Source organism: Schistocerca cancellata, chromosome 1 (assembly GCF_023864275.1).
Source record: "Schistocerca cancellata isolate TAMUIC-IGC-003103 chromosome 1, iqSchCanc2.1, whole genome shotgun sequence".
Lineage (NCBI taxonomy): Eukaryota > Metazoa > Arthropoda > Insecta > Orthoptera > Acrididae > Schistocerca > Schistocerca cancellata.
In genome coordinates this window covers 1,122,271,401-1,122,283,622 of record NC_064626.1, presented here as the reverse complement: position 1 = coordinate 1,122,283,622, position 12,222 = coordinate 1,122,271,401, and the positions used below count along the sequence as shown (strand labels likewise).

General features: G+C 45.5%; 1 protein-coding gene across 8 annotated transcripts in view; it reads left to right on the top strand.

Moving 5' to 3' along the window:
* LOC126092418 (sorbin and SH3 domain-containing protein 1) overlaps positions 1 to 12,222 on the top strand; it is a 1,056,812-nt gene that overhangs the window by 656,417 nt on the left and 388,173 nt on the right. For all 8 annotated transcript variants that reach the window (XM_049908017.1, XM_049908049.1, XM_049908042.1 and 5 more), the window contains one exon: positions 9,495 to 9,751. In XM_049908017.1, coding sequence (XP_049763974.1) covers positions 9,495 to 9,751 — 257 coding nt within the window. The remainder of the gene's footprint in view (positions 1 to 9,494; positions 9,752 to 12,222) is intronic.

Genomic DNA, 12,222 nt, shown 5'->3' with positions numbered 1-12,222 from the left:
GTGAAAATGTAATCACATGTCAGTTCTAGTATAATATATTTGTCCAATGAATATCCGTTTATCATCTGTATTTCTTCTTGGTGTAGCAGTTTTAATGGCCAGAAGTGTAACTCGATGAAACTTGGGCCGTACAGGAAAGGAGCTATGCAGTACAGTACATAAGGTAACTGAAAGAAATGCGCAATAAGACGAACAGAAATGACAGTTTTATTCGAAGACAATAATTACACTTGCGCCACCGCGATTTATGATGGTCCCTTGAACGTTAAAAATGTCGGGACACGGTTCTTAATAGGGTGTGTGATCACCAGGGACAGCAATACATGCTCTGTAACGTGCCGGCATGCTGACCACAAGACTGATAAGGAGGTGTTGTTGGTGGGCGTTCCACTTGTCCAGCATCCCGGTTGTCAGCTGCTCGAGAGTAGCTGGAGCACATGAACACGCCGCAGTACGTCTCGCCAGTTCATCGACAGATTCTAAGTCGCCGAATACACTCTCGATTGCATTCATAAAAATTGTTCAGGTGCTAGTAGGACTCGCGCTCTGTGGTTTCCGTACAAATTTAATTTTGTATTTAGACAGTTCATTCGTTCCAGGAATCTAAAATTTTTCTTCTTATCGACATTGATACTGATAAGACATCGATCTCGTTTCTAGACTTTAAAGAATGCTTCAGTTTCAAGTTTGAAGTCGAGTAACAAATGACAAAAGAATTATTCCTTCCGTGTGATATAATTTCAAAATAACAGTTTTCTGCTTCTCTCCTTTCTCCTCAGTGTGGAACCTTGCTTCTTGCCAAATTTCGTAATTCTACACTCATGCTCAAAAATTAAGGATAATGCTGATACTTGGTGAAACAACGCTCTCGTGGTTTGCGGGTTTAAATCACCTCGGGGTATGACCATGCGGTGCATTTGACCTGCGGTCGTCGCACGGTGGCGCTGGCAGCAGTCCACATACGCAGTGCCGGGCGCGGTGGTCTAGCGGTTCTGGCGCTGCAGTCCGGAACCGCGGGACTGCTACGGTCGCAGGTTCAAAAAAATGGTTCAAATGGCTCTGAGCACTATGGGACTCAACTTCTGTGGTCATAAGTCCCCTAGAACTTAGAACTACTTAAATCTAACTAACCTAAGGACATCACACACATCCATGCCCGAGGCAGGATTCGAACCTGCGACCGTAGCGGTCGTGCGGTTCCAGACTGTAGCGCCTTCAACCGCTCGGCCACTCTGGCCGGCGTCGCAGGTTCGAATCCTGCCTCGGGCATGGGTGTGTGTGATGTCCTTAGGTTAGTTAGGTTTAAGTAGTTCTAAGTTCTAGGGGACTTATGACCTAAGATGTTGAGTCCCATAGTGCTCAGAGCCATTTGAACCACATACGCAGACGTGTGTTGGTGCGTGTCAGAGCAGGGTGCAGCGAGTAAGTGTGCAGACGTTTTCAGACGTGCTAATGGTGACTGTGTGTTGAAAATGGCTCAAAGAACACATATTGATGACGTTTTGAGGGGTAGAATACTACGGCGAGTGGAGGCTGGTCAAACACAGGAGGTCGTTGCACGGGCCCTCCGTGTGCCACAAAGTGTGATCTCAAGATTATGGCAACGATTCCAGCAGACAGGAAACGTGTCCAGGCGCTACAGTACGGGACGTCCACAGTGTACAACACCACAAGAAGAACGATATCTCACCATCAGTGCCCGCAGACGGCCAGCAGCGCTCGTCGATGCTGCAGTTGACGGTGGTCGACAACCATCTCTGCTTCTGGCAGCAGTACCTGTGGTTCGGAATTCTCCATATGCACGTGAGAGAATGCTGTGAGCAATAGCAAACTCCTGGGCTACTTTCATCACACTTCGTCCGTCTTCCAGTTTCCCGATTATTCTTCCCCGTGGGAAGTCCTCGTAATGTTGTCTCCCGGACATGTTGTAATAAAGAACACCACCATAGTTCACAGCGACTGCTCGCTGATTGGCACATACTGTCTTTCTTTCCCGTTCCTTCAATTGCTCCGTGTCGCGGGGCCAGCCCCACTTGGTTCTGTACTCACGCAGACCCCACACAATGTGACGTCCAACTTTCTGTACACGACTAGGAGACTTCTGCAACAGCCTTCCGCTGTTTCATTCGTTCCTACCAAGTAGTTAATGCATTTATTCTGTCATACTAAATATGCTTTGTAACTGGCCAAGGACTGCCACTGTTTATTGTAATACGATTGCCCATGATGCCAATAATTTAATTTTATGAACATTTTTCTGTAATACTACATTCATGGTACAGAAATGTTCAATAGTTGGGCTATGAATGCCGCAAACTACTAAGGTAATTACTAATGACAACTTGTATGTGACTTAATGTCCTTCACTTTCTGAGCTAACTACCCGGAATTACTGTAATATCCCTTTGTCCTGTCTATCCTCATGATCATGGAGCACTATATTTGGTTTTGCACTAATTCTACGTTGGTGTGCCTTGTAAAAGCGTGGTGTTGACACGACATGCTGTCCACCACCGTGAGCGATGAAGACGTTATTATGGTCCCATTGTTTGGTGTACCTGATGTACTGCTAAAATGATAACATGGAATATTACTACGACATTTCAGTGTCTTGGCTACGCTGATAAACACTTCTTGGAAAAGAACTGCAGATTGTTTCACTTGGTGCTGTGCTACAGTAGAAAGATATGGACTTTCAGTGCAGCTGGGTGCAACCTAAGTGCTACAACCATGACGCAATCCTTCCTATTCCTTCCCTAATTATTGTAAAATGAAAAAGTCATATACAGTGCGTGTGCACTTCTTTTCTTTTGTTAATGAGATCAGTTATCCTGAAATTACTAAAGACTTCTATAGTGCATGTGCACTTTATTATACTCCTTGATTTGTTTGTTTGTTGTAGAAAAACATCTTCTGTACTACAGTATGTGTGCACTTTTACCATTTATTAATACATTTTGCGATTTGATGATATGTTTTAAACTGCAGTGCATGTGCACTTGTCAACATGATTTTTTGCCATTGTTTATTTGTTGTGAAAATGCTAAAGAATTTTTCAGTGCGTGTGCACATTGTTATCTATCAAATAATTTGTATATACATTTTTCTGATATATTTTGTACTTATATTTTGCCTTTGTCTGAAATGTTTTGTACACGGTGCATGTGCACCACATTTAATTCATGTACTACATCTGAATATTCTGTAAATTGTAAAGCTAATTAGTTAGAAAAATTTTGCCGCGATTGGCAAGTCCAAATGACTCACCATCGCTGCCAAATTTTTGCCCCCCCAGTGGAGGGTTATGAAACGCGTACGCAGCGATGGTGAGGCATAACAATCTTTGACCAGAGAGTAATAGCGCGCGCGAGTAAGCAGTTTGCTGCGAGATGCAGTAGGAGTTAGTAGCGAGCCGCGAGAGTAGGCAGTCGGTTGCGAGTTTACAGTGCAGTTGCAAGTAAGCAGTCTGTCGGTAGTAGCAGCCCAGTGCAGTTGTGTGTGAGGAGTCGGCGGGCGTCGACATGGCATTCTGGTCAAGATTTAGGATGAGGTATATTATTTTTAAATGCGCTCAGCTAATAATGTAAATTAACTGTAACTAATTTGTGCAAGAATTGCCCCAATAATAATTTGTTTTCAAACTAAGCATTTTTAACAAACAATCCTCTTTTGCAATAATATTTCCCTTGGATTTCCTTAAAGAAAAGTTTTTACTTTAGTTTAAAGAATTTTTACGAAGCATTTCCTCCAAGCTATGGCGAAAAATAAGAGCAGATCCAGTTTTACTGAGGTAAGAATTTGAGTTTAATCAGGGCCTAAAGATCGACATTCGGTCTATTTGCGTTTTCATTGTCATTGAGATTTCATTCATTTCTTATTAAATTGATTTTCATTTTTTGAAGAGGTTACACCTAGCACGATTATAATTGTCGTTTCAAATTATTGCCATTATAAGAAAATTTTGTGGGAAGGTTTCACTATTGTCTTTCTTCTCTCACATTTTTCTGGGGAGGTTACACTTGGCTCCATTTATAATAAAATAATTGTCTTACGAAATTTTGTGGAGAGGTTTCAATACTCTAATCTCATAATAATGAAGCATCTACAAAAGAATTATTCCATGCAATCCAGCAAGTACTACGAAAACATCAGGCACTCCAGACGCAGTATGACATCCTGAAAAGTATGGATCAAGACAGTCAAGATGATAAAGTGTTTTTTGCCTTTTTGAAAGCATTTGATTCAGTATTACACTAACATATATTACATAAAGTGCTTTTTAAGGAGTATCAAAAGATTTTTTTTGTTTATTTACACGTCAAGTTCCGTGGACCAAATTGAGGAGCAAATCTCCAAGGTCATGGAACGTGTCAGTACACGAAATTACAACATAAAAGTAATAACAGAAAAAAATAAATGTTCATGAACCCGAAAAAAGTCAGTCCATAAGATTAAGTAAACGCAATCAACAATACAATAAGAATCAGCTTAATTTTTCAAGGAACTCCTCGACAGAATAGAAGGAGTGACCCATGAGAAAACTCTTGCATTTCGATTTGAAAGCACGTGGATTACTGCTAAGATTTTTGAATTCGAGTGGGATCTTATTGAAAATGTATGCAGCAGTATACTGCACACCAATTTTGCACAAGAGTTAAGGGAGTCCGATCCAATTGCAGGTTCGATTTCTGCCGAGTATTAACCGAGTGAAAGCTGCTTATTCTTCGGAATAAGCCAATATTGTTAACAAGAAGTTACAGTAAGGAATATACACTCCTGGAAATTGAAATAAGAACACCGTGAATTCATTGTCCCAGGAAGGGGAAACTTTATTGACACATTCCTGGGGTCAGATACATCACATGATCACACTGACAGAACCACAGGCACATAGACACAGGCAACAGAGCATGCACAATGTCGGCACTAGTACAGTGTATATCCACCTTTCGCAGCAATGCAGGCTGCTATTCTCCCATGGAGACGATCGTAGAGATGCTGGATGTAGTCCTGTGGAACGGCTTGCCATGCCATTTCCACCTGGCGCCTCAGTTGGACCAGCGTTCGTGCTGGACGTGCAGACCGCGTGAGACGACGCTTCATCCAGTCCCAAACATGCTCAATGGGGGACAGATCCGGAGATCTTGCTGGCCAGGGTAGTTGACTTACACCTTCTAGAGCACGTTGGGTGGCACGGGATACATGCGGACGTGCATTGTCCTGTTGGAACAGCAAGTTCCCTTGCCGGTCTAGGAATGGTAGAACGATGGGTTCGATGACGGTTTGGATGTACCGTGCACTATTCAGTGTCCCCTCGACGATCACCAGTGGTGTACGGCCAGTGTAGGAGATCGCTCCCCACACCATGATGCCGGGTGTTGGCCGTGTGTGCCTCGGTCGTATGCAGTCCTGATTGTGGCGCTCACCTGCACGGCGCCAAACACGCATACGACCATCATTGGCACCAAGGCAGAAGCGACTCTCATCGCTGAAGACGACACGTCTCCATTCGTCCCTCCATTCACGCCTGTCGCGACACCACTGGAGGCGGGCTGCACGATGTTGGGGCGTGAGCGGAAGACGGCCTAACGGTGTGCGGGACCGTAGCCCAGCTTCATGGAGACGGTTGCGAATGGTCCTCGCCGATACCCCAGGAGCAACAGTGTCCCTAATTTGCTGGGAAGTGGCGGTGCGGTCCCCTACAGCACTGCGTAGGATCCTACGGTCTTGGCGTGCATCCGTGCGTCGCTGCGGTCCGGTCCCAGGTCGACGGGCACGTGCACCTTCCGCCGACCACTGGCGACAACATCGATGTACTGTGGAGACCTCACGCCCCACATGTTGAGCAATTCGGCGGTACGTCCACCCGGCCTCCCGCATGCCCACTATACGCCCTCGCTCAAAGTCCGTCAACTGCACATACGGTTCACGTCCACGCTGTCGCGGCATGCTACCAGTGTTAAAGACTGCGATGGAGCTCCGTATGCCACGGCAAACTGGCTGACACTGACGGCGGCGGTGCACAAATGCTGCGCAGCTAGCGCCATTCGACGGCCAACACCGCGGTTCCTGGTGTGTCCGCTGTGCCGTGCGTGTGATCATTGCTTGTACAGCCCTCTCGCAGTGTCCGGAGCAAGTATGGTGGGTCTGACACACCGGTGTCAATGTGTTCTTTTTTCCATTTCCAGGAGTGTATATATTGAGAGGCTAATGTGAAAATTCGCAAACTCGTGAACAGGAGTCGACAAGAGGCTCGTTAACTTACACCACTTATTGCCGAACCGCCCATTTCTGAGCCAAAAATATCGTTTCAGAATGGGAAGAGTTACCTCAAAATATAATACCATACGACATAAGCGAACGAAAATAAGTAAAGTAGGCTAGTTTTCGTGTCGAACGATCACTCACTTCTGATACCGTTCGAATAGTAAAAATGGCAGTATTAAGTCTTTGAAGAAGATCCTGAACGTGGGCTTTCCACGACAGCTTACTATCCATCTGAACACCTACACATTTGAACTGTTCAGTTTCACTAATCATATGCCCGTTCTGTGAAATTAAAACGTCAGGTTTTGTTGAATTGTGTGTTAGAAACTGTAAAAACTGAGTCTTACTGGGATTTAGCTTTAGTTTATTTTCTACAAACCATGTACTTGCGTCATGCACTGCACTATTCGAAACCGAGCCAAATGTGTGATTGGTTTTAGGACTTCTTCGTAGGGAAGACGCAGCTTGGTGTTTTGGACGGAGAGTCATCGACAGAGGCAGGAGTAACTTCTGGCGCGGCCCGGGGAAGTGTGTTGAGACCATTGTTGTTGCTTTTGCATGTTAATGGCGTGACAGACAATATTAATAGCAGACTCAGACTTCTCACAGAAGATGCGGGTGTTTGTAATGAAGTGCTATGAGCGAAAAAACTGGACAAATGTCCAGAGCGACCTTTATAAAGTTTCAAAGCGGTATAAAGATTGGCAGCTTGAGATGTTAGTAAATGTGAAATTGTGGGCTTCACAAAAATCAGTGGCGTATGACAACAACAGCAATAGGTCATATTTGAAATCAGTCAAGTTGTACAAATAAACGGAGACTGCTTACAAAACATTCGTGTCATACACCGTACAACTGAAAGATGCAAGTTTTTTAGCATAGCCCCTGGTTGGTGAATAGACTGAGGATTACGGTGTGCGAAGTCAAAAATAGCTTGAAACTGGCATCACTTACTGGTTCCTTCCCTACAACAACACGTCAAAAATACTTCGCATCAAATATCCTCTCTGTATAGTTGGTTTGTAGTTTACCGTGGCCATACCGAGTTGTAAAAAATTATGAGTAGTTTTAAGTCCTGAAAATAAAAGAATCCAATCCCAGTTTAATCCTGAATAAGGAAAAAGCTCGACTCGATAGAGTCAACAACCTTCGTTTTGAAAACGTTGTTATACCTTGCATATTTTAAATTCCGAATGCTGAGATAACAGTACGGCCCTCGAGGTGAGATAATCTGGTACTAATCAAAGTGGATGTCAAACTAGGACATGGGTCGATGGTAAGGATCGAACCCGAGCCAAAGGCTGAGCACTCTCGAGCGCTTTCATCTACACCATGAGAACAACTGACACAGTTGTATCTGGCGGGCCGCTTGAATTTGCGCACACTGCGTGATTGGCTAACTGGAATGGCAATTAACTCGGGAACGGCGCAAAGTATCGAATTTTTTGTGAGCAATTATTTCTCACCATAACCTGCCCTGCAACACCATTACCAGTTTTTTAGACTGTTTCTGCCCACCCGTGAACAATTGAGAAAAGTGAGTTAAATTATTGTAGAGGATCTAGAGGTAGCGCTGCTGTGAATTTCTGCAATAAATAATTCAAGTTTCTGCACTTAAAAACTTTTGTCAGATTTTGGATCAACTAATATTGATTATTGGGCCGCGTCATTGTAAACTGCCAAAGTTTCGACCGACATGCTGCGGATTTCTTCAGGGCGGTTCACTGCTGTGTAGTGGTGGATGTCTTCGTTTATACACTGTCATTTTCGATTATCTGGTAACTACCAACGTCGTATAATTGAGATGTCACTGGAGATTGTTATGGAGGGAGTGGCTGTATGGTATGCTATCGCCTGTGCTATCCTGGTGGCTGATTGGAAAGTGACTCTAGTAGGTGATTGGTAGAAGGTAGCGTATAAGCTGGCCTGTGTCACTCTGGTGAGTGGTAGGTAGACAGTCTCTTGTTGGCGAGGACCGCGGCAAGTCGGTCGAAGCGTCGGTAGTTTAGTTGTTTTAATGGTTTACAATGACGTCGGCCGTGAAAGAGTACGAACTTTTGTCAGATATTTCTACAGCAAATTACTGAGTAAGTGTTAAATACGTAATTGAACTACTCCCGCGGATGCATTTCGACAGATGATTCCTTTCACTGTGTTTCCTGATGTATTCATATTCAAATACTGTCGCTGTATTAGTTGTCTGCATGTGCACAAATCACCAAGTCTCGGTAGGAACTACTGTGTACTGCACAATATCATCCTAACAGGTAACAATATATTGTGTGAGAGTCAATATTTTTAAATATGTATGAAGATAGTAACTGTTCTCGAAAGAATAGATACCATTGATGAGCGTTCATCTTCTCTAGAATAAATGATGATTAACTGAGACCCTCAGCTGCCGACAAGTGTTGACATACCTCGATGGGGACAGCCGAAAATGTGTGCCCCGACCGGGACCCGAACCCGGGATCTCCTGCTTACGTGGCAGACACTTTATCCATCGGAGCCACCGAGGACACATGAATTATAATTTATTCTAGAGAAGCTGCACGGTCATCAATGGTATCTGTTCTTTCGAGAACAGTTACTATCTTCAAACATATAGTTAAAGGCTACCCAGCCATTGACCTTCGTCTGTGCGAATGCGCACAGGTTGCCCGAACTCTTATGGGAATCATCACCTTAGTGTGCGCGAGTAATGAGTGGATGGGCAAATATCTATTAGGTACATTACATATGTAGATTGTGGACAGTGGAGAATGTGGGTCTCACGGGAAACGTGCATGGGGTAAATCCCTGCAGTCGCGCTATCCATCTGTGTCTTCGGTGGCTCAGATGGATAGAGCGTCTACCATGTAAACAGGAGATCCTGGGTTTGAATCCCGGTCGGGGCACACATTTTCAGCTGTCCCCATCAAGGTATATCAACGATACCTGTCGGCAGCTTAGGGTTTCAATTAATTAGCAAATATTTTTAAAGCTCTGCAGCCTCCTTCAATTTAATACCGCATTCAGACGGTCAGTTTTATTGTGCAATATGGAATATTGCGCAAGAAATACTGATCTAGCACCATCTGCTGTCCTACCCTCAAGCCTTGAAGTGCACATCACAGAATCACAGCGCCACTGGCTTGCAAGCGGTTTTTGCTTTCACCTCTAGCGTGGTAGCACCATGTTCAGCCTTCTCGATTACGCCGACTGATTGGTTCGTTCTGTGCCCACAGGGGTGTGGACGCCTTCCCCGAAGCTGAGCAGCGCCGGGACTCCCGAACCTGGGGCAGGGGATTCCCAGCAGCAGCAGCAGCAGCAGCAGGTGGAGGGGGGCGACGCCAGGAACCAGGGGGAGTCCCCGGCTCCCGTGCCCGTCTGGACACCTCAGGCCAGTCCCACCGTCGAGCGGAGGCATTTCCGGCCAGTCAACTTCAGCCCCACGCCTCAACAGCAGCAGCAACAACAACAACAACAACTGCAGCGCAGAGAGGTAGGCCGACAGACAGTAACCATTATCACAGTGAACTGACACGTCTTGTTAATTTCTGAGAAATATCGTTTAGGTGGTCAATTAAGTAACGTCGGTCCCATACTCCGAAAGCGAAGGTTGTGATTGTGATTGTGTTGTTATAAATGAAGGGGAGATAAAAGATGAAAACCACTGCTATCACTTAACCTACGAGCTTACCGTCCTCATTTGATGGATGGCTCATCACCATTAGCTCTTTAACTGCTCTGCACAAGTAAACTCGGCATACTCCACCTCTCCCCACATGTTCAGGACGTGTCTAAACGTGGCCCCTGTGTTTTCATGAAGCGCTACTGATGTGTTTACACGTCCTGTTCTAGGCGCTGCTCTCCGGAACCGCGGGACTGCTACGGTCGCAGGTTCGAATCCTTTCTCGGGCATGGATGTGTGTGATGTCCTTAGGTTAGTTAGGTTTAAGTAGTTCTAAGTTCTAGGGGACTGATGACCTAAGATGTTAAGTCCCATAGTGCTCAGAGCCATTTGAACCATTTGAACCACGTCCTGTTCTACTGAACCCTCACTGTTGCGGAAGTTACTTCCAGTCCCGGTAAATAAAAAAAGTCTCGAACTATCTTACAACATGTGCGTCTATTTGCGTGCATCAGTTGCAAAAAACCTGGGTTTAGATATCTTGAACCGTTTATGAACTGTGATGATTTTTGTGACCATATGATTCGCAATGTGTAGGGATGCAAATGGGCGCGTTACGCTCGACCGTCTATCAGATACAAAAATCAGTAACCTGAGAGCGAGATGAGATATCGTTCTGCTCACAATTTTAAATAAAATTTCGATATCTTATCTTCATTTCCTATGCTGCAATGTGTGAGCTAAAATCAGCTATACGCGAAGTTTACGCAATGTTTTTAGAAAGAAATTCAGTCCTTTATCAAGCGAAGATATCACTCTGTAAGGTATGCAAAAGTCATATTTTTTCGCCCAATAGTTTTCTTCAAGTCGGATGATACCTGTTGGAACACTACATCTCAGCACAGACGCCATCATTTGGCGAGCAGTACAGCCACAACAAAAGCCACCTCAGCATGTAATGTAGAGAGCACGTCTGTAACAGCAAAAGGGTTAGTGCCATACGCCGGCCGCGATGGCCGAGCGGTTCTAGGCGCTTCAGTCCGGAACCGCGCGACTGCTACGGTCGCAGGTTCGAATCCTGCCTCGGACATGTATGTGTTTGATGTCCTTAGGTTAGTTAGGTTTAAGTAGGTCTAAGTCTAGGGGACTGATGACCTCCGATGTTAAGTCCCATAGTGCTCAGAGCCTTTTGAACCATTTAGTGCCACACGCCCTCAGCCAGTGACATACGGCGGAGAGGTTGGAACTAAGCCCAGGACACTGGTGCAAAGTCTGGTGATCGGGTGCTGCACACCACTACTTCTCCTCCAATTGGAGGCCAAATACTGGTGATGAAAATTTCTTCTCCCACAAAGATTCGTACCACCTACCTCTGAGTCAATTGACACTGCACAGGCGTGCATTATCGATTTCACACCCTACCGAGGTAGGAAGAGGTCTGTTGTCTAGTGTAATTCGTGTAATGGTGTCCTGATCTACAGAACAGCTGCCAGTATTAACGTAGGAGAGACCTAAGGGAGAGCCGGCCGCTGTGGCCGAGCGGTTCTAGGCCCTGCAGTCCGGAACTGAGCTGTTGCTACGGTCGCAGTTTCGAATACTGCCTCGGGCATGGATGTGTGAGATGTTCTTAGGTTAGTTAGGTTAAGTAGGTCTAAGTCTAGGGGACTGATGACCTCCGATGTTACGTCCCATAGTGCTTAGAGCCATTTGATGATGATGATGATGATGATGATGATGTTTGGTTTGTGGGGCGCTCAACTGCGCGGTTATCAGCGCCTGTACAAATACCTAATCTTTGCTCAGTCCAAACTCGCCACTTTCAGGAATGATCATGAAATGATGAGGACAACACAAACACCCAGTCATCTCGAGGCAGGTGAAAATCCCTGACCCCGCCGTAAATCGAACCCGGGGCCCCGTGCTCGGGAAGCGAGAACGCGACCGCGAGATCACGAGCTGCGGAATAGAGCCATTTGAATCTAACGGCGATACCAGAGGGATGAAATGATACGATTCCCGCCGAGCGCAGTTCCAACCAAGAAGCTGCCCGACTGGGTCACTGAGCGGGAGCCACTGAAAAAAAATGGTTCAAATGGCTCTGAGCACTATGGGACGTAACTTCTAAGGTCATCAGTCCCCTAGAACTTAGAACTACTTAAACCTAACTAACCTAACGACATCACACACATCCATGCCCGAGGCAGGATTCGAACCTGCGACCGTAGCGGTCACGCGGTTCCAGACTGTAGCGCCTTTAACCGCTTGGCCACACTGGCCGGCGAGTCACTGAAATGGGCTGCAAGTGATAATGTAGACGTTTCCCGCTACGCAATTGCACCAGG